A 24687-nucleotide genomic window follows, 5' to 3' on the forward strand; every position below is an offset into this window, starting at 1 on the left:
GGCTGGGGGTGGGGTGAGGGTGAGGGTTGGGGTGAGGGTCAGGCAAGCGGTGTCTTTTGGTGGGTCCTGGATTCCTCCTCAGGGCTAGCAGCTGGCCAGCCTTCCTCACTGGGCTACTGGACACAGGGATGATGATGACATTAGGGAAGGGCTTGGGGACCCAGAGTGCCTAGGGCAGGGCCCATCTGAGATGAGGGGAAGAGAGGAAGGCCAGGTGGTCAGATGGAGGGAGGAAAGAGGGAAGATGACTGGACAGAAGGATGGAGACTAGATGGAGAGAGGGGCAGAGGATGGATGGATGGATGGATGGATGAGTGAGTGGATGGAGGATGGATGCACAGGTAGATGGAGGATAATTGGGTGGATGGATGCATGGATGGAAAGATACGTGGATGATGCATGGGTAGTTGGAGGATAGATGGGTGGGAGGATACATGGATGGATGGATGGATGGATGCATGCATGGATGGGTACATGGGTGGAAACATGCCTGAATGGAGGATGGATGAATGAATGGAAAGATGCATGGATGCATGATGTATGCATGGATGCATGGGTGGATGGAGGATAGATGGGTGGGTGGGTGGGTGGATGGATGCATGTATAAGTAGATGCATGGGTGGATGGGTAGATGGATGGATGGATGGATGGATGGATGGATGGATGGATGGATGGATAGATGGATGGATGTGGTGCATTCACAGACAAATGGAATGATAACCTTGGAAGAGGAGTAAGGGTTCCTAGGGGCAGGGTGACTCTTCATCCTGTGGGACATTGGGTAAGGCCTGGCTGGACATGAGGCTTCCAGCTAGTAGACCATCGAGGCCATTGTTTGAGAGGGGCCACTTTGGGTCTTTTCTGGCTCCAGTCGTGTCAAGGACAGGCTCTCCATAGCCCCAGACCTCTCTCAGGATGGGCAGGGAAGCTCACGGTAGCCTGGGTTCGAAACCACCAACCCTCCACCAGTCCACAGGAAGAGAGTCAACTGCTCCCCCCCCCAGCAGCGTGGGCCCCCTGGGCTAGGGAGTTCCTCTCCAGGCCACCCCCTCACACCCCCATCAAGAAATGCCATGCAAGCGGCTTCCTTCCTGCTTTTGAGGAAAAAACACTTTGTCTTCAGCTTCCGCTCCTCTGTGAGACGGGGGATCTCTGTTTCCTCCAATTGCACTGTCCTGGGGCCTTGACCAACGCGCCTCAACCCTCCTGAAGGACAGGAAGTGGCTCCAGACCCTGGGGGTGGGGAGTAGTCCTACCCAGGGTCTGGCCCGTGTCCCGGGTGGTGGGCCAGTGCCAGGATTCGAAGCAGGAAATGTCACTGTGGCGCTGGAATTTCCTGACATGGGAGTCCTCTGTCACTCAGCAGGGGACTCCCAGGCAGGGAGGTGCTGGTCCCCAGGGGAGACACTGCAGGGAGCAGGGTGGGGCCACTCCTCTAATACCTGAGCTCCCTGACTTTCAGCCTAGACCACTCTAGAAGGGCCCAGGCAGGCCAGGTCTGTGTCCTAGCCTGAGCTGTGACCTTGAATCTCTGGGGTCGGTGGGGGTGGGGCCCTAGGTGAGGGTTGATCAGGGGTCCTGTGTGGGAGGGGACCCAGGAATTACCCGCAAGGCCCAATGCCAGTCTCCAGCCGCCTGCTTCACACTGGAGCCAGTGATGTAGCCCAGGCCACTGCAGGAGAGAGAGACATTGCACCACCAGGTTAGTAGAGACAGGAGTTGCTGGGTAAGGTGGGGTGGGGGTGGGGGTAGTTAACGCTTACAACTCCCCAAGGCATGCCAATCCTCACCCTCCCGCCGCTGGCCACACACACCCCTCCCCACTGACCTTGCCCAGGACCCCGGGGCTGCTCTCAGTCACAAAAAGTAGGTAGACCAGCGCCGAGTGGGGCCTTGGTCATTTTCCTCACTGCCACTTGGGAGGTGGTTCTGGTCTATCCTCAAGGTTGGTCACCTCATGTTGAATTAACTAAGGGGCGTGTGGGGTGGGGGAATGGGCTGCTTGTCCCACTGGTAAGTCCTAGGGGACTTTGCCCAAGTCCCTGCCCAGAGTCTCCAGTCTCACCTGCCCAGCGGGATGGCAAAGTAGAAGACCGAGAGCATGAGCGTGCGAGTGTTCTTGGTGAAGAGGTCGCCGATGATGGTGGGCGCTATGGTGGAGTAACTGGCCTCGCCGATGCCCACCAGCCCTCGAGACAGGACCAGTAGCCAGAAGTACTGCAGAGGAGGGGAGGGGAGAGGATGCTGGGGGACCACTCAGCTCCTCCATTCCACTCCCCATCTGTGCTCCACAGCCCCAGACTCCAGGGACAAACAAGGGAGGTTAACATGGCTTCCAGCCCCTCCTTCACGTCTGCACCCCCAGACCACTGTGGACTTCTGTCTCCTCTTCTGTGCGGTGGGCCTGCTTGGCTGTGTCAGGATGGGACCCGGCTTTCCCAGTCTGAGAGCTGTAGATATGGCCCAGACAGAGCCTTCTGTCCAAATAGACACTGGGGAAGTAGAGATGCCACCTCGGGGACCTCAAGTCGACCTCCACCTGGTGATCCCCTCCTCCAGACGGGTACTGGCCTGACCCTGGCAGCATGAGGGTCCAATGGGAATGGGGAGTGGGGAGTGGGCAGGGCAGCCCGGTGGGCTCAGAAGACCCTCCCCCATGAAGACATCAAAGGGCAAAGCCCAGCTCAGCTGGGAAGGGTGGGGCTGTGCCAGCTGCAAGTGGTACTGTCCCTTTGATGTGGACCCCTCTTCCTCCACGCCCCCAGCTGCCCAGGGCCTGAGAACAGAGCCTGGCCATCTTTCCCCGGCCCCACCCTGACTGCCCATCCGGCCAGCGTCGCCCGCGACCAGCTCTGCCCTGTGTCTTCCTGCTCCGCTCTTTCACTCGGTCCCTAGTTCTCCCGACATCCCTGGTGCTGTGCATGCACCTCAGCCGGAGCTCAGGCTCCCCATCTGCAGGGCTCCCCACCCTGCAGCTCTCCTCCCAGCACCAGTCTGCCTCCTTTCCCCTGGGGCAGTTGGTCTTTGGATATGTCAAGGCCTTGACCCTTTACAGCAAGTGCGTGATTAATTTGCTTTCGTCTTTCTACTCTGGCAATTTGAATGGTTTTCTGGGTCTCACAGATCTTTGTCCCCCTGGAGTGGTTTCTCAAGCTCCCGTTTTGCTTGGGAAGGGCTGCTCCAACCCCACGTAATCAACGTGCTCTCTCACATTTCACCTTCCATGAGGGGGAGCCGGGGGAGGCAGGCAGGTGAGCAAGTGGGAGCGGTCTCCTCCATCGCTCCCTGGACAATAGCAGGCTGCTCTGCCTTCCTCGCTCTGTGTGTGTGTGTGGGGGGGGTGTCCTGTTTTTCCATCGCCCCCCTCACTATGTGCCTCCTGGGATCTCTCATTGCCCCTGCTTGCACATAACATGTGTAACATGTGCAGACGCCTCACTGAAACACAGATGCACACAGGAGAGGCTCTAGGGTCCGGTGCACATGCTTGTAGAAAATGTACCAGGATCAGGGTAGGGTGGAGGAAAACACTCAGACTAAAAAACGGAAATAAAACAAAACAGGCTCACTGGCCAGACAGGTGAAACCTTGGAGACTGGCCTCAGCCACCTGTCAGGTCTGGAAATGAGCTCAGCCCTGAGACTCAGTGTCCTGGTCAAACAACCGTTTGAGATAGGAAGGGCAGCGCTGACCCAAGGACAGGTTCAGAAGGGTTCAAAGAGGGGTGAACTGGAAAGGGGAGATGCAGGAGGGAAGTAGGGGTGGGTGATGGTACAGCCAGGGTGGACATTGCAATCAATAGCAGGAGACCAAAGGTGTCTGGCTTGCTGAATGGGAAACTGGTCTCTCTGTAAGCCTCCACCCAGTTCACGGTAGAAAACTTGGGTGAAAACGGGAAAAGAAGAAACCGCACTGTCTCCTACCCATCCACCCCGCACCTCCTCCACCCCCCCACCCTCCGCCCACCCCGCCTTCTGTCTGGAAGAGCATTTCTGCTGGTGCACCAAGATATAGCTTATTCTTTTGTGGCCCAGAATTTCATAGCATGGATTCCCCCATCTGCTCAGTGAGGGTCACCTTTTCCTGCCACCATGCTGGCTGTGGGAGCAACTCCACGTCCTCCGTCCTGCGGTGGGTGTGCCACTCCCGAGTCTGTCCCTCCCTCCAGCAGGCTGCTGGGCTGTGGCTGTCCGCACAGTGTTTTCCAGGCCATGGCCAGATTGCTCTCCACAGTGGTTCTCCCAATTTAGATTCCCCAGCCCCTGCTTCTCCACAGCTTTGCTCTCACTCTGTGTAGTCAGCCTCTCTAATTGTGGCCAATCTGAGGGGTGTGAAGCAGTAGCTCATTGTTGTTTTAATTTGCATTTCCCTGATTACTCCAGAGGCCCAGGCAATGACTCTTTGCTCCATTGACTGCTCACTTGGGTATCTTCTAGAACTGCCTGCCACTAGCTCACGCCCATAACTCTACCGGGTTTTCCACCGACTCTTATTGACTTATAGTTCTAGATTCACACACATGGTTTTCCTTTTATTTTATGGTCACTTATCTGACATTTTATTTTGCAGCCTGTGATGTATTTATTTTTACAGTAGGGTTTGACCTACAGACCAAACTTGATTTTCCACCCCCACGGCCGTCTGCTCTCCCCAAACTCCGTTTGAGACTCGCCTTCCCTGACACTCTGAGTCCCCCGCCCCCACGGCCTGCTGCTGTCTGCGTTGGAATGCCCACAGTTGGGAATCTGGGCGGGTTTGCAAGCCCTGTGCTTTTCACAGTGTTCCTGGGTGTTCTGCCGGATGATCTTCCAGAATCGGCCCCAGAAGTCAGGTGACCAGAGGTCTGGTCTGGGCAGGGGAGGCCCTAAGGGGGTCCTAGAACTTTCTTGAACAGCTCTCATTTTTTTACTGTGGCCATCAGGCTCTGCCTGGCACTTTCCTTAAAGCAAACTTATCCCTCACACCTGCCGACTTCTACCACTGCCTCCCAACAGAAAAACCAAGCTCACTGCCATCGAGCCGATGCCGACTCTCGGGGACCCTGAAGGTCAGGGTGGACCTGCCCCTGTAACTTTAGGAAGCTGTGACTCTGCAGGGGAGTAGAAGGCCCCACCTTTTGCATCCGAGCAGTGGGTGGTTTCAAACTGCCAACGTGGTGGTTGGCAGCCAATGCATAACCACCAGGGCTCCTTGCCTTGGCCTCCAGCCTCCTGTAATCCTTGTCAGTCTCCAAGTCCGTGCTGAGCCCTCACAACAAAGTGCCCCCACCCTGCCCAGCACTCACGGCTCCAGCGCTCTCCTCCTCCTTCCCACCGCCATGACTTCTACTCTGTGAGTACGCTCCTGGTCTTCATCAAAAGGCTGCTTCTCCCCGTCCCTTCTGCCCAGTTTACAAACCACAGGCTCCAGGAAGCCCTCCTGGCCCCTGGGTTTCAAGAGACCAGTGTCTCTTCAGTGAGAGCCCTCGGTCCTTTGTACGCCATGGAGGCAGTGAGAGTGGCAGCCTGGGTGCTCCCTGCAGCGTCACCCCACCCCAGCCTGGGTGCTCCCTGCAGCGTCTCCCCACCCCAGCCTGGGTGCTCCCTGAAGCGTCTCCCCACCCCAGCCTGGGTGCTCCCTGCAGCGTCTCCCCACCCCAGCCTGGGTGCTCCCTGAAGCGTCTCCCCACCCCAGCCTGGGTGCTCCCTGAAGCGTCTCCCCACCCCAGCCTGGGTGATCTCGAGCGCAGGAGCCGAGCCCTTCTTGGTCTCTCTGACTGGAACACTCCTTAAGGACAAAGTCTATCTCTCCCCCTGCCCCTCCTTTTCCCACTGCCGCAGCCCACATGATGTTCCAGTCTCTGTTTGAATACCCCTAGTGATGGGAAGCTCACTACCTCACTAGGCGACATAGCTTCCCTGAAGAAGAAAGAGAGAGAGAGGAAAAATAATGATTGGTTGAACCCTTGCTGTGTTCTAGGGTCTGGGCCGTCATTAGCTCAGTTTTATTTCTCACAATAAACCTTTGAAGGTGAGACTTGTTTGTGTCCCCACTTTACAGATAAGGAAACTGAGGCCGAGAGGGGTTAAGCCACTTTCTCCAAGTCTCGAAGCTGTGGAGGGCAGGAGAGCAGAGGCCCTCCAACCCAAGGCCACCAAGGGCTAGGGGACAAATAGCTGAATGTGGAACGGAGGTTTCCCCTCCTGGAACTTTGGCCCAAGGAGTTCCTTGGTTATCAGATCAACTAACAAACTGAGTAAGGCCCAGAGAGGCGCAGTCACTTCTCTGGGGTCACAGAGAAAAGAGAAGGCGGAGTTAAAGCTGGAACCCAGAGAGCTCATTCCCCTGGGTTGTCCTGCTGCTTCCTGCCTACTCCCTCATCAGAGGAAGGGAGGCCCAGACTTCCGAGACCAGGCCAGCACCAGAAAGGCCCTATCTTCAAAGCTAGTTTATACCCCAAGATGCCCTCCTCCTGCTGCACTTGCAGGGCACAGGGGCTGAAACCCCCAGTTAGACCAGCCACCCACTGGGCAACAGAGGGACGGGGACACAGGGAGTGGGGTAGGTGCAGATGGGAAGCCAAGTCTCACCTGCTTGGGGATGAAGGAGCTGGAGAAGGTGATTGCCGACCAGAAGAAGATGCCACAGCTGAGGATTACCTTCCTGTTGAAGCGGTCGCCCAGGTAACCGAAGATGGGCGCAGCCACCATGAAGCTGCAGATGAACACTGTGGGGGAGAGGAGGGCTTGCAGACGCACAGCACGGGCTCCCCGGGGTCAGGCTTCCGTGCCCACCCATGCCAGCATGAGGCCAAATGCCTGGGCCCAGGACTGAGGAAGCAGCCCAGGGGAGGCGGGAGAGGCCTTTCTGGGTGATGGTGGCACCAAAAGCCCATCTTTTGCCAAGCATGCCCACCACCCACCCAGTCCAGAGAGAGCCCTCTGGGCCCTTTTGTCAAGAGGAACCAGGGACGTTGTGCAACACGATTGATAAATTGGCAAACACATTGTCATCTACATGTTGATCCAATGAAAACAAAATGTTAACAAGAAAGGAAGAATAAGCATCTGTGATCTTAATGCTTTTCACGTGCCAGACACTGTGCTGCTCAGACACGGCCTGCAGCCTCCCTCCAGGTCAGGGGCTCTCCTCCCCCTGCGGGGATGGGGAGATGGCAGGGCAAGCTCAGAAGGGAATGGCTTGGCCTTGTCCCACAGCCAGGGCATTTCCCAGAAAGGGGTGAACACCCTCTCTCTGATTCCGGAGCCTGTTTCCTCTGCTTGGTCACATTGCCTTGAAGAAACAGAGAGGACAAGAGCCTACCTAAGATCACACAGCAAATCTGGGCAGAGCTGGGCCTGGAGCCCCGGATCTCAGAACTGCCAACTCACACGGTCACCCTCACTCCCAGGGGGCTTCACAGGCCCTCCCGACATCGAGAGATACCACATTCGCTCACTCAGTTATTCACTCATTCATTCAACAAATATTTTGTTTATTTATGTGTGCCAGGCTCGATTCTAGGTGCTTGGGGTACACTGATGAGCAAAACAGACAAAAAGCCCAGCCCTACTAGAGTTTTCATTCTAGCCAGGAGAACGCAGCAGGATTTTTTTTTAAGTGGAAAATAGAGTATGTCAGACAGTGCCAAGTTCTAAGGAGGAGCCATGGGAGCTGGGAAACCTGAGCGGGTGAGAAAGCTGATGTTTCCATTTTAAACAGAATGGTCCACGAAGAAGAGGACCTTTCCATAAGGGAAGGCCTGGAGGAAGAGAGGAGATGAACCATGCAGAATGGGGGCTAACAGCAAGTGCAAAGGCCCCGGGGCAGGAGCAAGTTTAGCCAGTCTGAGGAGCAGCAAAGAGGCCACAGTGAGTGGAGCAGAGGGAGGGAGGGGAGACCAGCTCTAGCACTAGCCGCTTACTGTGAGGGCCCTGGTTTCCATAGGATGCTGAGCAGCCCCCATGACATGACCTGGTTTTGTTCTTCCGAAAGAGAGCAGCAGGACTTGGTAAGGACAGGACGCCACTCTCAGAGCTGGGAGGGGCCACCAAGGTCCCAGGTGGAATGAGCAAGGCCAGGGAGATCCTAGCCTGTCACACAGAGAGGCAGACCCCCAGCCCTGGCCCAGAAGGCAGTCCTGCAGCTGACGGGCAGATGGCCAGACAAAGGCTGGGGGTGGCAGACGAGGCTGGCCTCTGACCGCCAGGATGAATGTGGCCTGGCCTCAGCTGCTCACCACCGACCCAAGTCCCCAGGGACAAGAGCCTGAGAGAGGAGGAAGAGGGCAGGGAGTGGGGAGAGAGAGGAAGGAGGCGGACAAGGGAGAAGAAGGCTGAGCGGGTCTCCTACTGGGCTGCCTCTTCCCTCCCAGCAAGAGCAGAGTGAGTGACCTGCTCAGTCCAGCTCCGAAGACCATGAGTAGAATGAGAATAGAGGTGAGAGGACTTGGGCACCTGAGACACATGGCCTGGGGTCAAAGTCAGCTCTGCCCCTTCCTACCGGGTGATTCTGGGCCGGTTACAATCTCTCTGCACCTTACCCTCAGTTGTGTGCTAAGAAATGCTGAACATCTGGATTTCTAGAAAGAGGAGGTGAGCTCCCAGACCTGTAGTGTTTGCATATTGCTGTGGTGTAAGTTCCCCCGCCACTGCTGCCCTCGAGCTAGTGATGCGACGTCACTGATGACAGAGTCGGGGAGCCTGTGCCCAGCACATTCATCGATGGGGCACCTTAAGAGCAGAGGTCACCAGAAACTGGAGCAAAATCATCTAGCAAGTAGTTCATTCACTGCCATCAAGTCAGGGATGACTCCTAGGGACCTTACGGGACAGGGCAGAACTGCACCCGTGAGTTTCCAAGACTGTAACTCTTTAAGGGAGTAGAAAGCCCCACCTTTCTTCCTCGGAGTCACTGGTGGTTTCAAACTGCTGAACTTGTGGATCACAGCCCAGTGCACGGCCACCACACCAACAGGGCTCCTCAGAGTAATTGGGAACCTTCGTTTTTATCATCATTTGTTTGTTTGTGACTTTATATAACTTGTTTAATTTACTTTTTATTGATTGATTTTTTGGGTTTAAAAAAAATAATAGTTTTATTGACATATCTTAAACAATCCAATATATCTATTCACAAACAATTCTCAATTCTGTTGTGCAGGCCCCTTGACAGGAGTTATAAAATCATCGATGCTTCAGCTATTAACCCTCCCCGCCATCTCTTCCCGTACCTTCAGGGAACCATTACTCCTGTTGCTGTTTCTAAAGGGTTATCTATCTGAATGCTTGTTTTTTGTTGTTTTTTTAAATTAATCATTTTATTGGGAGGCTCTGACAAATCTTCTAATAATCCATCATCTATCTTAACTTTCATGTACCGAACAATCTTACATTTAAAAATGAGCATGCACAAATCTAACATGATACACGAGGTAAAACAAATAAATACCTTAATAACAAAGGGCGGAAATATTGAGCAACCAGAGGATAGTTCCATGGTTCATCAGTGTCATACCACACCTAACTTGTTTGTTTGTTTTTAAGTAATGACAGGCGTTTTACAACCAGCTCACACAATTCCTGAAAATGTAACAATTGAGTCTCGAGAGCTGACACACGCAGCCCAGCGCCGGTGTGCCAACTCCCTCGTATGTAGAATGAAGATAAAAATAGCATGCCCTGGGTTTCTCTGAGTGCAGAAAGAGGCAAGGAATGTAAGGTGCTGAGTGCCGCACCCTGCCCAGGGGTGGGCCAACCTCAATCAACAGGATTAGATTAGTCAAGGCAGAAATTATTTCCTCCTCTGTAGAGAGAGAGAGAATGGTTCCTGCTGGCCCCGCTGCCCAGCACCCACCCAAGAGCAAATCAGATGGGCTGGGAAGAAATTTAGGTCACACCAGGATGATGGGGGAGGAGGAAGACTCAATCGCTCTGTGCCCATGCATGCTGGGTGAAGGGTGGGCAGAAAGGAGCCAGAGCAGGAATGGGGGCACCTGCCCATAGGCTACCCGATTCAAAGGGATAGAATGTAGGGAGGAACCAACAGGGGCTACCTGATTCAAAGGGATAGAATGTAGGGAGGAACCAACAGGGGGAACTAAATCCTGCCAAGAGAGTTAAGGAAGGCTTCATGGAGGCAGTGATGGCAAAGCAGGGCATTGAAGGATGCACAGGAGTTCGCCACGATGCTAACATAATAAATAACAAAACTTGCCAGCGATGATGTATAATGGTTAATGATGCAAGGTGCTGACTGGTTGTAATCGCTGCAGTTATCAGTCATGGAGCAAGGCCCAGAGAGGAGCCCTTTGATCTAGGCTTGGATGACCTCACCATTATCTTCAAGTTACAGAGCAGAAACTCGAGGCTAAATGAGATGGTGTCATACCATGTGCCTGTGTGTGCGTGGCTGAGCTGGAGTTTAATTTAAACCCCACTTGTCTGATTCTAGAGTCCTTGGCATTAAACCACACTCAATATTGGCTGTCAGGCTGGGAAGGGAAGGGCCCGAATAGATGCCCCCAAAGTAAGAGAAAGCCCAGGATGTGTTGGGGACACAAGGAACAGGGCTACGAACAGGTTCTCCCCAGTTCACTCGTGGTTCAAATTCCAAACTCACTGCCACCAACTCCATTTTGACTCAGCGGCCCTACAGGTCAGGGTAGGACTGACCCTGTGCCTTTCCGAGACTGTAACTCTTTACAGGAATAGGAAGCCTCATCTTTCCCCTGAGAAGCAGCTGGTGGTTTTGATCTGTTGACCTTATGGTTAGCAGACCAGAGGGTAACCTCCTATGCCACCAGGGCTCCTCGCTCCTGGCTGACAAAGCAAAAGTAGAACTGGCCTGAGCTCCTAAAACAGCAGGTGAACCAGCAGGATAATCGGAAGGTGGGGAAAGGTGGGTCAGTGCCCTGGGTGAAATGTAATCTCCTCTTGGGAAGAAAGGGCAACAACCGGATCTCTTGATCAGCAGAGGTGGAAACAACAGTGGCCTGATCAAAGATGGTGGCCGACGTGCTGCTTTGAACGTGAGCTGCTCTCCACAGTCCTGGCAGTAACCCAGTCTCTCACCTCAGGATCCTGAAGGCGTTCACTACGTCTCTTCCGGGTCTCCCATTGCGGGCTTCCACGTCCCTCAAACATTTTAAAATGTGGGCCTGTGCCCATTTCAGTTGGTCACCCATGAGGGCACCAGTGCAGCCTGATCCCGAGGGTCAGGCTGTCACCAAAGAAGGTCATGGAAGCAGTGGGAGAGGAGGCTGTGAAGGGAGCCCTCAAGGTCATGGCCAGGTTGGGGATTTCAGTTTGTAGCCAATGGAGAGTCACAGCAGGTTTGATTCCTCCTTTTGTGGGAACTTGGCGGCGGGGGGGGGGGGGGAACCCTCATACCCGAGGTGGCTGGAGAGGGCTGAAGGGAGTAGTCCAGGCACGTGGTCAGGCTTTGCCCATCCTGACCGCACCAGATCGGGAAGGGTAGCACCCACATGCCATGTCCTTGCCTCACCTGAGCTTCACACCTCTGCTCCCCTTTTTAGGCTGGATGGGGGAGCTGGCCCATGTCAGACAGGGGCATACCAGACCACTGCCTGGCCTCAGTACCCTCCTCCCAGAGGCCAGGGAGTCTGGGATAAGGGACCAGTTAGACTTCCTCTCCAACAGGGACAGACAGCGAAGAGGCCCTGCCTGGCGCCCGGTAGTGGCCAGGCTGGGGCCTGAGCACAGTCAAGGATGGAGAAGGCTCCCGGTGAAGGCCGGGAACAGTGAGCTGTGCTCCAGAAGGGAACCCACAGGGGCTTGGCCAGCCAGCAGGCAGCTTGTGCTGCAAAGCAAGACCGGCCCAGGCCAGGGCCCCAGGGTGGAAGCTTCCATTGCCCCCATCCCTATGGGCTTTGTTTATTTGGGGAGAGCTTTCTGGACAACTGGCCTGCCCCTGCCGGGCTCAGGAGGGGCTGCTTTCCTCCCACACGAGGACAGGGGTGGCCTCGCTTGGCTCACATGAGCTGAGCCCACAGATCTGGGACAATAGAGCTGCAGGCAAGGTGCCAGGGCATAGGGGGCCGGGTGATCAGGAGTCTCATGGAGGGAAAGTCCAGTCCCTGGACCCTCGCCCACCAGTGACTTTGACCACTAAGCCCACTGCTTTCTCTAGGAGATGGGGGTAGTGCGCCCTCCTCTCAAGGCTGGCCAGAAGTCCTCTGAAAGCCTCCTCTCAGGCAGTCCCACATTGCCCATCCGCTGTCTGCTGGCTGCAGGCCTTCCCCTTGGGCACACCCAAATCGGGGCCCTAATGGGGCTCCAGCACCCCAAAGCTCAGACTCTGAGCCCTTCCCCTCCATGAGAACACTGGGGACCCTCACCCTTTGAGGGCCTTGTTTGACACCCCAGTGGTCCCGGAGCAGGGTGGGGTGGGTGAGGCCGAAGCTGGGAGGGCCCTGCACTCAGCCCCTGCTGAAGCGGGGCTATTTTTACCAAGTCCAGACTCGGCTGGCCTGTTATTTGGAGAGGGTCAGCCGTCCTCCACATCCTGTGGGCAGGGAGGCTGCGCACGCTGAGTCGCACCATCCCTGCAGTTGGCGGGCTGGGATCTGCTCCAGCCCGGCCACCCCAGGAAACCGGCCTGGCCTGCCAAACCCGGCACATGGGTGCCTGCAGCCTTGAGGGGGCACGGCCGCAACCTTGTCCTTCATTCCCCGCTAAGGATATAAAAACTTGTGCAAGCCCCCACCTCACCCCCACCCCTTGCCCCCAGGCTTCAAGGAATAAGTTGACAGAGGGCTGACCGGCCTTGCCTCCGGAACAGGACCCAAGCCCAAGGAGAAGGCTGATGCTGGGTTGGCTATGCAGAGGGCTTGAGACAGAGCCACTGTCTGGTTTCGGTCTGAGCTGGCTCTTCCTCCATCCCTACTATGCCCCCTGCTCCCCGGCACTTCCTCATGGTGACCCCACGAGGCCCAGCCTTGAGCTGCCTTCCAGCCTCCTCCTCCATCAGTTCCCCACACTTGGTCCGCAAGTGAGCGTCCTGGTGCGTACACCTTACAAGCTCTTGCTGGGCTCCTCACGGTCCAAAATAAAATCCACATGCTTTATTCCAGCTGCTGAGCCTTTCACTCTCCGACGATGTCACCTGTTGTCCAGCCTCCTCCCCCTGACTCTCTCTCACAGTCTAGCCCAGCTGAGGTATCGCAGGTCACTAGAGAGAGGCAACCTCATCATCAACCTGGGCTCTCACTCCTCCTCCCTCCGCCTGGGATGCTGCCCCCAGTCCCCCTGCTGCTTTTGTAATTTCCCTGAAAGCATCTTCCAACTCACTCGTTTCCCTTCCAGCTACGTCTAGTCTCACGAACCCATCTCCTTATGAGACCTTTTCCCATTTCATCATGATATGTTTCAGTTTAGGAATTTCAGATGTGGGTCTTTTCAACATCGACCTCCTCTCTCTTCGTGAAGTGTGGAATACAACTTTTTCCTTTAGAGTTTTGGAAATGGAGCATCCTGGGTTTTTAAAGTCCCTGTACGCCGACTCTATTCTCTACTGTTCTTCAGGAGCCACCGGTCCCTTTTCTGAGCCAGCTGACTCTGTCTCAAAGACAGGCTTCCTTGTGTGCTGGGTAAAAAAAAATTGGGGGATGATGGTGGCAAAATAGATACACCAAAATTTTTACCATTTTGACCATCTTTAAGCATACACTTCAATGATCTTCACTGTATCCACCCCCCCACTGCTCTTGGGATGTGAGCATCTGTGTCTTCTGTCTGTGACACAGACTGGTCCCCCTTAAGAAGTTTCCAGTTTGCCTCTGCTGGCGGTTGGGTGGGGGATGCTCAGGTTTCCGAGTTGAATTGCTAACTGCAAGGTCAGCAGTTCGAAACCACCAGCCAACTCTATGGGAGAAAGACAAGGCTTTCTACTCCTTTAAAGAGTTACAGTCTAAAAAAAAAAAGTCACAGCCTCAGAAACTCACAGGGGCAGTTCTACCCAGCCCTATGGGGTCGCTCTGCATCGGGTCGCTCTGCATCGGCAGCGAGGGTGGTTTTGGGTTGGGGGAGCCTCTGGACGCATCGGGCCAGCACAAGGCTGCAGTGGAAGGTCCAGGTCTGCACAGAGTAGGGGTTGGAATGAGGCTCTGGGTACACAGCTGGAACTGGGAGGGTGAGAGCCACGAGGAAAGGGAACTCTGCTGAAAAACTGCCCACCAGCCCAGGGCACAGTAAGGGATTGGGGAGCTGGCCCTGGGTTCTGATGGGAACATTGTCCCCAGGCAGGACCCAGCTCTGAGTAATCTGAAGAGTCTGGGTCTAGGGGTGGGGGTGGGGGGAGGGGGGAATGGAGGTTCACTGCTCCATGCTCTTTACGTTTCATCTAGGTGTACTCTTCTTCGCGGCAAAAATGTTTCCTATTTTAATAAGTGTAATAAGGTGCTGAGACTACGATCTGGCCCCAGACTCACATGGATCCTACCCACGGCCCTGGTGTTAAGATGGACAACCACCCTCTAAGACCTGAAGGCTTTTGGAGACTCTCGCGAGCTCCGGAAGCAGACAGCCTGCACCTTTCTGCACTCCACTCTGACGCTGACATTTGGAAATGTCCCGCTAGTTTGAGCGTCCAAGCTCAGCTACAGAATTTAAATAAAACGTTTAACGAGGCAGCCCCCGGGTGATGGACTGAGATCCCTACCTAAGTGTGTCTTCACTTCAATGGGCAGGTGGGTCGGAACAGGTACATGCCCAGCTTTTCTTTACCCCTGCGTAGGTTAGTGCAAGAGAAGGTTGGAAGCCTTCCGGGTGGTGATTGAAAAACTGGGATGCATGTAGTGAAGGGGACTGTGAGGAGCCCCCCCCCCCCCTGCCAGCAGGGCTGAGTTCTTTTGTTTCCAAGTGCCAGCAGACATAAAGAGCCTTAAAGGGCCAGCACAGGTGTCCGCAACCCATTGAGGAGTTACTGGTGTGTGTTTTCTTGGCATATTTTATCCACGGTGGGGAGAAGGCTTTCAACCCGACAAACTTACTAGAAGTCCTTTCCCCCGAGCAAACTTGAGCTCATCCTTCCAAGCCCCAGGCAAATATCTCCTCCTTTAAGAAGGCGCTGCACCTGACAAGGGCACACACTACCATTCCCCTGACTCCCACAACCACCGTCCCCCCATCCCTGCCTGGTGGCTGGACCTCCTGAGCACTTACCCCATGACCCTTCCATTCTACCTACTCCTGGCAAGACAGACCCCAGGTGTAGCTCATCCCGCTCCCTGCGATGGAGGGAGCCTACTTGAGGGCAAGTCCTGAGCCTGTGGCAGGGCCCCGCACAGTGCCAAGAGCCCTTTGGGGGCTGCAGGCATTCCTAGTTGCCCCGGACAGCAAGACACGAGTGCTGTGGGCTTTCAGAGCAGAGCCGCTGCAGGCTAGCCCCCGGCCAGTGCTGGGCTGGCAGACCGGAGAGCTGGCAGTGACCTGAAAGGGGGCTGCTGCAAGGGGGCTCTTACTACGCCAACTTTCATGCTCTGGTTCCAAGGAAGAAAGAGCAGGGGCAGGGGCAAGCCCAGGCCTCCCCCTCAGCCCCCAAGGCTCGCAAACAGGGAGGCACCTCTGCTCTCAGTTTCTGGCCCTTTGATCTGGGCAAGCACCGACACCTGCCTGGCACCTTCCACCCTGTTGCGACCTTATCGGGGCTTGGGGAAGAGACAGATGTCTGCGGCCCAGGCCAATTAGGTGACTTGCCTGACTGCCCACTGAGTCATATCCTGGTCTAGCTCGACTGGCTTCTTGGCTCTGATGACCCGGGGGAGCCACCCAGCTGTCTGACCGACCAGGGGTGGGAGTATAGAAGGGTTCTTAGAGTGACTCGCGGAGTCACTGCTAGATGCTGGGCACCCTGGGAACGCCACGATGTCAGCCTGGGCCGGCGCCTGGACCCCAATGCCACAACTGCTGCTCTCCTGCGACGGGACCTCAAGCAAGTCCTTTCTCCCGCTCTCTGGCTCTTCATCCAGAAAGCCAATCTAACCACAGGGAGCCTGCGCAATGATGGCACTAGACTGTTGACCTCAGGGTTGGTGGGTCAAGTCGACCAGAGGCACCTCCCGTGAAGGGGCTTCATGCCCACTCTTCGTGGCTCCCAGGCAAAGCCTGTCAGTTTCTGGCCTGATCCATGCAGAGAGAGGTCGTTTGATGGGACTTTGGCTACGAGAGCCACATGAAATAACTCACTGCCCCTGCGGGCCACCCTCTGGCTCTTCTAGCCATTGTCCCTTTCACAGGGAAAGATTAACCACTGCCCCCCCCGCCATCCCCACCTTCACCCCAACTCCACTCACAATCTTATTTTATGTGTGTGTATGAGCACACCCACAAGAGGTTAATAAGCCAACCACTTGGTGCCTTCCTTTTACACGTCCAGTTTCTAAACCGCCCGTCCCTGGCAGCCCAGCACTGAAGCTTAATGGGAGGAGTCGTCATGTCTGGTTCGACCTTCAGTCCATCTGCATGCAGAAGACCAAAGTTCAATCCAAAGGCCAATCCGAACTCTACTTCCCAAACCCCGCCGTTGGAAACTGTATGCGTCCCAAGTTCTACCCTGACCCCGTGGGGTCACCAGGAGTCGGAGCTGACCAGCAACAGCTGGTCTGGCTTGGGGTGGTCGGTGGGACCATTGGCGAGCCCAACAAGATGATGTCTGGGAAGGACCTGCCCACCGCAGCCAGGCCATCCGAGATGAGTGGGGACCACTGAGACTTCTCTCTCTTAAGATGTCACCTCGGCAGGGGCCCGGGAACTCAGAGCCTCACCCCTTGCCCAGGGTCACATGCCTAGCACTGCTCTCTCCCTGGGAGGCTGAGCTGGCCCTGACCATACTCTTGGGTGCTGAAGGGAGGAGGCGCTGAGGAGGACTGATGGATCCCAGGAGGAGAGGATACTCGGGCCAGGTCCTAAGGGACTGAAGAGCTACAGAAGGTGGGGGCTGGGGGTTGGGACCTCCCTGTCCTTCCCCCACCAACTCGGTTAGGGTTGCCCCCTCCCACGCCCCCATTTGGCTAGAACTCCAGTTTTCTGGAGCTGGTCACTGTGAGTGCAGGACCCAGGAGGCAAGAGGGAGCAGCCCTCAGCAGACCTCTCCCCTGCCCCCAGGCAGGCGGACGTGCTCAGGCCTAGCCTGGGAGGTCCACGAAGGCTGGAGGGGCAGGGAAGTGACTTGGGTTCACAGCTTGGGCAGAGGTAACTTCTACCAGGGCTGGGCCTGCCCACCCTTGGTGGTGCCTGACCACACAGCTGCACCCAAGCCTAGTTCAGTCAGTCCTTCCTTGTTGGGGTTAAGTCTTGAGCTATTACATCCCCGCCCTCTGAGCCCCAAAGACCCCCCCTCCTTGGGAATGAGGCCGGCAGCTGAGCTAAGGCATTCTGTGAGCTCCTGGAGGCCTGGCCTGTGTGTGTCTGTGTGTGCCCGCACGCATGCTGGAATGCCACCTAGACAGGTCAGGCGGGTTCCTGGACAGAGGCGGCTAGCCCCTGCCCCACCCTCCCAGGAGAGCCAAGCTAAGGAGGGAGCTGGTGGCAGCTGACAGGACTGGCAATCTGATCATGGAACCTCTCCCACACATCTGACTGGACCGCATGGCCAGAGGGGCCCCAAGACAGGCTGGGGACTGGCCAGAATCACACAGCCAGGTTGGACTGAGACACCCCCACCCGTCAAAGATATGGCCATGGCCAGTGGGGAGGCCTATAGTGGGCAGGGATGAGGGAGACACAGTGCAAGGGGTAAAACTGCTCACAGTTCCGGGGTCAGGCCCTAGCTCAGTGGCTCTGCAGCCTAGCAGCATGCAGCTCAGAGGTGGGATCCCTAGGAGGAGAGGGCAGAGAGCCCCAGCCCAGACCTCAGGTTGGCAGAGTCCCTCCCCCTGGCCCCGCCCCTGGCTGACCAGGTGGAGCATGGTCACTGACAGGGACTCTGGGTTGACAGGGATGGAAAAGCAGGGTGAGCAGCCCCCCAACTCAGTGCCATCAGGAGTTCCCCTCATCAGCCTCCCCAGGGCTTGGCTCATGGCTCACATAAGCCAACCAACAATGAGGGGGAGACTAGAGAAGCGGGGGCCCTGGGAAGGAGGGAGCCTCACCTGACTGCAACAGGCCGGCGCCTCGGTCCTTGACCCCGAAGTGCTGCTGGATGTCTAGAAGGACACCTGCGGGCAGGGGGCAGACAGAGGTGCTTACTGGCCACACCGGACCTGGGTGGCCCCAGTGCCCACCCCGCCTAGGTGACCCTCCCTCTTGTTGGGACCTCCACCCTGCCCACCCAGCCAGACCCTTTCAGAGACCTGCCTCCACCGGGACTCCCCACGATCAGCCTGTGGGATGGGGTGGGGGCAGCCCACCCCCAACTCAGTCACTGCAGGGGCCAGGGCTCAGACACAGGCAAGACCCCTCCTTGGTCACACAGCCAAGCCGATATGTTGTCTGTCAGCCTGGGCCTCTTGCCCCGCCAAAGCCCACTCAGGGCTGGGGGCTGGGACCCACACCCTCAGAAGGATGCACCTGGCCCACAGCCCAGAGAGGCCCGTGGGTGAGCAGCCTCTGGAGGCTGTGGCCCACACTCAAGCCACTCACCTGCACGTGTGGTGTGTACAAGCCCCTGTGCACATGCACACGTGCGCCGCCCGCCCAGCCGTCCTGGGATTAAAGCCCATGTCGTTTCCAGAGGTGGAGGGATGCAGGGGGCTCCAGGCCAGGCCACAAGTCCCAGGACCTCTGCTCTTATCCAGGGGGGTCAGGTGGACAACAGACAGAGCTCGGGCTACATGGAGGCTTAAACAGCCTCCCGGACCCCTGCCACCTCATGGAGCCTTCACCCAAGGCTCTTGAGGAATCCCCACCCCCACCCCACCCTACCTCCATCAGCCCTCTCAGGTCCCAGGGGTCCCTCTCAGGTTTATCTCTGAGAACAGCAAGAGGCTGGGCCAGGCCAGAGCCCCCTCCCCTACATCTGCACCGACAAGAGTTAGGGAAGAAAGGAGGGGCTGCTCTCAGAAGCACCCACACCCACACACTGCCACCCTCAGGGCTCATCCTGATGACCATGCCCATGCTGACAACTTAAACATGAGGATGGTCCACACGTATTCAGCGATAAACAGTTTACTGGTTCGATCCTCCTGGCACGACCCTGAGAGACTGGTAGCATCAGCTCCCTTGACAGATGGGGAAACTGAGGCAAGTCAGGAAGTGGACTCTCCGAGAACCACACAGGAGTCAAGCCCGGTGGAGCACAGACAGAGGGCCGGGCACGAGCAGCATCCTGAGACTCGAGGTCAGGGCCAGCTGGTGCCCTAGAAGCTGGAGTGCCAGGAGGAGCAGTCCCCATCCGTGTTAATGCCCAGAGCGGATTTACCATAATTATCCTTAATGAGGAGGCTGGGTGAGGCCCAGTTAATGGCTTAATAGCTAAGGCGGGCTGTGGTCCTGCCTTGAAAAACGGAAGCAGGGTTGGTCCTTGGGCCCTGTGGGTGACGGGGCCACCAAGTGGGGCCTCCACGGAGGCCAGTGTGGGTGACACTGTTGTGTCTGAACTTGGAGAGTTCAGACGCCACCCCCCACCCACTTCTGAGCCTGGATACCACCCAGTCCTTGACCAGGGGTACTGGTTCCCCTTCTGATATGAACACATCCCTCTCACACCTTGTCACTGCCACCCGTGGCTCCCAATGCCTGCTGGGAGGGTCCAGGTTTTCAACAGGCTGCCCCTGTCAACCCCCACCCTCCATCCTCATCTCTCAAGATACCACCTCTCTACCCACCCCACCCCAAACCAGGGGAACCCTGGTGGCGTAGTGGTCACGTGGGGCTGTGATCTTCCTGGTCGGCAGTTCGAAACCACCATCAACTCCGCTGGAAAAAGACTGGGCTTTCTATTTCCATATACAGTTACAGTCTCAGAAACCTACAGGGGTCACTAGGAGTCAGTGTTGACTCGATGGATGGCCATGAGTGACCCCTCAAGCCAGGCACCCCAAACGAATCATGGTTGTCCAACTCCACACACTTCCTCTTCTCTCCTGGCATAGCCTGGCCGGCTATGAAAACTCCTAAGCATCCTCCAAGATGCCTCCTCTTCCAGGACGTCCTCCCTGATTTCTTCCCCTCCACTCATTCCCAGTTAGTCAACCTGTCTCCCCCTCGTGTATCCTGGCTCCTGCCACACAAAGATCCGTTCATTCTCCAGGAGAGACACATGGCTAGGAGCTCCTTGGGCCCACTGTGTCTGGGAGTCATGAGATACTGGTTCCTGCGATGCTCCCAGCTCCTCTCTCCTCATTAAGCAAGGATAACACCCCTGGGGTATTTGAGGACAGAAATGAAAAAAAGAAAAATCTTTCAGGACACGAGGTGTCTGAGGCGGAATTTGAACTCGAGTCTATTGCCTGAAACCAAGCTTGTTTTTCTACCCTGCCGTCTCTGCATAGGTCGCACTTGTCCCCCAGCCTGCCACACAGCTGGCCCTCTGTGGGAGGGACCACTAGTGGGGGACCATTCGCTCATCCCACTGCACTGTGAGCCCCTAGGGCAGGGCCCAGGGTGCATCCTCTCCAGAACCAGAACCAAACCGTGCCGGTTGCCATAGGGTTCATAGTGACTCGCAGTAGGTCCACGGGATGCCATCTGCCCAGAGAGGCACTGCGTCCCATAGAGTGGGGGGGTGGGGGGGCGGAGCAGCTCGGCGGCCAGGCATTTCTTCTAAGGCAGCTCTGGGTGGGATTGATCCAACAACCTTCAAGCTAGTGCCAATTTGCCCCCTAAGAGCCCCAGAGCCCAGGGGCAGGCAGAGAGCAGGTGGCTAGAAGGATGGGTGAAATACAAGGTGGTAAGGGGAGACACCCCACCCTGGGCCCCTGCACGGAGGATCCCCCCTTCGGCAGCAGTGGGCACTTAGTCTGGCAAGCAGCCCTGTCAGAGACGTGCTGTGTCCACAGCGAATCAACACTCCCTCTTTTTTTCCTCACGGCACATCCAGTCATTGGACTGGACAATGCCTTCTCAGCCCAGCATTTGCCACGGCTTCCAGGAAGCCCCTCTGGACTTCCTCTCACCCAGAGCTCCTGGTCAGGGGAAATGATGCTCCCCCATAACCAGTTGGGCATCTCAGGCCTTTGGAGTTCCTGGTGGCTTGGGCCCAGGACACTGGAAGTATTGCATGCCTTCCCCTGCACGATGCCCCTCTCCCCAGAGCCTTGGTCCAGGGCTGGAGCTGCAGGCAGGAGGCCCCTAGGGGCGGGGAGGCCCATGTGTGGGCGCTGCTGTCTGAGCCTTCTTGGGCTTCTTTTCCCTCTTTGGGCCCGGAAGGGGCCGTGGCCGCGGGAGGGCAATACCCCACTGGCGGCTGGCATGGGAAGCGTGTGTCACGGCTGCTCGGCCAGTCGCCTCAGATTTTCCTCTGGGCTTCAGCCTGGCTTGGCCCCCAGCCCCCTCCCTGCTTCACCACAGCCTTATTTTTAGCTGCCTTCCTGGAGGCTGAGGCTCGGTGGGTCACAGGACGGGCCTCACGCCCAGGAGAAGCCTCCCACGGCTCAGACCGAGCCCACCCCACCAGCCCTGGGGCAGGCAAGGTGGGGGCTCCCACCCCAGCCACCCCACACCCAGGTCTCCCCAGGCAGCCACCCCATGTCTATATCCCTCTGCCCCTGAGCCAGGAGATCCTGGAAGAACAGAGCACTCTGAATCGTCTCGTCCATTGAATGACACCCCTCCCAAGCCCCCTCACTCCCATGGACTTGTCTCATCCCAGGCCAACTGCCTCCTGCTCTAGGCAAGCCCCTCCCCACTCCACAGGGGAAGAGCAACCCCCTCCCCATGACCAGCGTCCTGCATGCCAGCCCTCCGAGGTGTTCCTCCCTCTCTGTCCCTCTCCCCAGGCTGAAAGCACCTGTCCTGCCCTCCCTCTCACTCCTCCATTTACAGAGGAAGCTTTTGAGCACATTTTCCTCCCTCCACATCCTCACCTCCATCACGCCCCCCAGACCACCCATTTCCTCATGGTCCCATCCCCCCGCCCCTCTCACCCCTCCATTCCCAGCCTCCTGATCTGGACCCCAGGACCCCAGGGCTAGGCTGCATTACCAAGACCTGACCACTGAGAGTCGGGGGACCCCAGGCTCACACACCCTCACTTCCGTCATGAATGCTGGCCACCTGGCTTCCGTGAGCCTCTCCTCCTCCCTGGGGGGCTTCCCACCCTAGTCCCACCCAGTTTCCCTTGGCAGCCTTATCACCCACTACACTCCCCACCTGGGGCAGGGGCTCCTGAGACCGCAGTCAGTGTCTGCACTTGAGCAGCTAAGTGGCTGTTAACCCTGCCTGGGCCTCGGAATCACTACCACCGCCCGGTCTCAGGCAGGGCACCCAGAGTGCTGAGCACCCTGGCTCAGCAAGACGAATAGCACCGTTAGCATCGGCAGATGGCATGTATCGAAGGTCCCAGGGTGGCATGGGCAGGGGCACGTAGCACTTTACCAGTCAGAGCTCATTGAGTCTGGCCGCCACCCTCACTGCCACCCAAATACATTCCAGACTCCTCGCGTTTCGAGGTCTCCATCAAGAGCTGACCTAACCTAGCTCCTCTCCCAACCATAAGTCCCCTCTACACAGACACACGCACGCATGCACACATGCACGCACACGCATACACGCCCACACATGGCTCTAGGGAAAGGGGAATTCTGCTAACTATGACCTCTCACCTCCTTGGACTGTGTTTTCCCGTGTCAGTGATGAGGCTGGGAAGATTCATGATTCTGATCTACTTCCAAAAGTCGGCCAACCAGGCACCGTGAGGGAGGGTGCCTGTTAAGACACAGACGCTCCAGGTGGGAGCCAGGTGATGGGAGATCACTGGACTGGCTGGTCTAAGGAACCCTCAACTTTTCACCCTGTCCAGTGCCCTCTTCCTGGGGTCTCTGTCTCTACCAGGGATGCTCAGCATCGTCTTCCAGGAGCCAGGTCCAAGATCCCCTCCACCAGGGTGCTCTCCAAACCTCTCTTCCGTGGCTCTTATAGGTAACCTCAGGGAAACCCTTGGTGGTGGTGGTGGTGGTGGGGGTGGTGGCTGCCGTTGACCTCAACTTCCAGCTCAATGGTGACCGCAAGTACAATGAAATCCCACGATTGGGATCCAAAGGGTCGTCATTGATGATTTTGTGAAGTAGAGAGACCAGGTCTTCCTTCGGGGTCCCTCTTAGCCTGGAAGCTCCACTGAAACGTGTTCAGTATCATAGCAACAGGCAAATCTCCCCTGGCAGATGGGTGGTGCCTGTGTCTGAGGAGCAGGGCTGGGGTCACACCTGGGTCTCCCACACAAAAGGCATGGCCCCTGCTAGCTGAACCCAATCTGCCCCCAACTCACCTCGCTGGTCACAGATCTCATGGGGACCCCTGTCACCACTGGCCCCTCAGGAACTCCGGGGCTCCTGCTCTCCTCCTCACCCCTCCCATCAGACCCAAACATTTCCAAGTCCTCAAAAAGGTCTGAGAGGAAACCCTTATAAACCCATATTGACCAGGGGTCCCTAGATCCACCAGGCCCCCTGACCCAGCGTCTACACAGCATGACCCTGAGGTCTCTTCCTGCCTCGTCAGCTAGGACAGGACAAGCGGGGATCAAGTTTGCACCCCAAGCACAGGCTGGTCACCCCCAAATACACGCTGCCCACATTTCTCTCAGAGCAGCAGGCAGCTTAGGCTGAGTTCTCAAGAGGGTGAGTTCCAAAGCCAGGCATTCAAATCATGGCTTCTCCACCACCTCTCTGTGCCAGCTTCCTCCTCTGCAAACTGGCTTCTATATCAGTGTTGTGAATGTGAATGGGTGAATCCATGCCCTGTGCCTGGCACACAGGCCAAACCTAAACCAAGCCACCCACCGGATCCCGACTCACAGAGATCCTCTGATCAGGTTTCTGAGACTGTAAATCTTCACGGGAGCAAACAGCCTCATCTTTGTCCCGAGGATTGGCTAGTGGGTTTGAACAGCCCACCTTGCAATCAGTAGCCAATGCCTAACCCACAGCAGTGCCAGGGCTCCTTCGATACACCTGATCACTGTCTTTGCTGATCATTAACGATGGGGGCAAGCTGGGTGCTGGCCACGTCCAGAAAACATTGGAGACCTCTGATCTCAGTTTTCCTTTCCCCAGATGGGGTCCGATGCCTGGAAAGGCAGGGTCTGGGCATCCAGGGGATAGGTTTTGCCTGACATTGGCCAGTTCCTCTGGAGAGGACTCTGGTCTCCCTGTGGTGGCCTCAGAGCTGGCTGGCTGACACTCTGGGAGTGTCACCCTGCTCCAAGGCTTGGCTGCGGCTCCTGCCCGGGTAATTATAGGGGTCTGTGAGCCTGGCTCTGTTGGCTAAGGCTGGGAAACTCTAGCTGGGCCCTGCCATCAACACACACACACACAATCAAGCTGATTGGCCCACTCAGACCCTCAGGCTGCCCATCTGAGGAGCAACCCAGCACTCCATACATCTTTGCCGGGCCCACTCTGGAACCTCCATCAAGTGTGTTCTATATTTGTTGACCCTTCCTCTGCCCCAACCCCCACACATCCGGTCATTAATGTTAGGGCAGCTCAGTGGCCAGCCAGGCAGGGACCCTGAAAATGAGGTCCCTAGTCCAGGCTCTCAGACCCTCAGAGAGACCCGACCTCGATAACCTAGTCTCCGGATTCATCTC

General features: G+C 56.7%; 1 protein-coding gene across 1 annotated transcript in view; it reads right to left on the reverse strand.

Moving 5' to 3' along the window:
• SPNS2 (SPNS lysolipid transporter 2, sphingosine-1-phosphate) overlaps positions 1 to 24687 on the reverse strand; it is a 38814-nt gene that overhangs the window by 6573 nt on the left and 7554 nt on the right. The window contains exons 2-5 of the mRNA XM_075561161.1: positions 18089 to 18154; positions 6570 to 6706; positions 2066 to 2217; positions 1606 to 1672 (exon numbers count right to left, since the gene is read on the reverse strand). Of these exons, the coding sequence (XP_075417276.1) occupies positions 1606 to 1672; positions 2066 to 2217; positions 6570 to 6706; positions 18089 to 18154 (422 nt within the window). The remainder of the gene's footprint in view (positions 1 to 1605; positions 1673 to 2065; positions 2218 to 6569; positions 6707 to 18088; positions 18155 to 24687) is intronic.

This window comes from Tenrec ecaudatus, chromosome 10 (assembly GCF_050624435.1).
Source record: "Tenrec ecaudatus isolate mTenEca1 chromosome 10, mTenEca1.hap1, whole genome shotgun sequence".
Classification (NCBI taxonomy): Eukaryota; Metazoa; Chordata; class Mammalia; order Afrosoricida; family Tenrecidae; genus Tenrec; species Tenrec ecaudatus.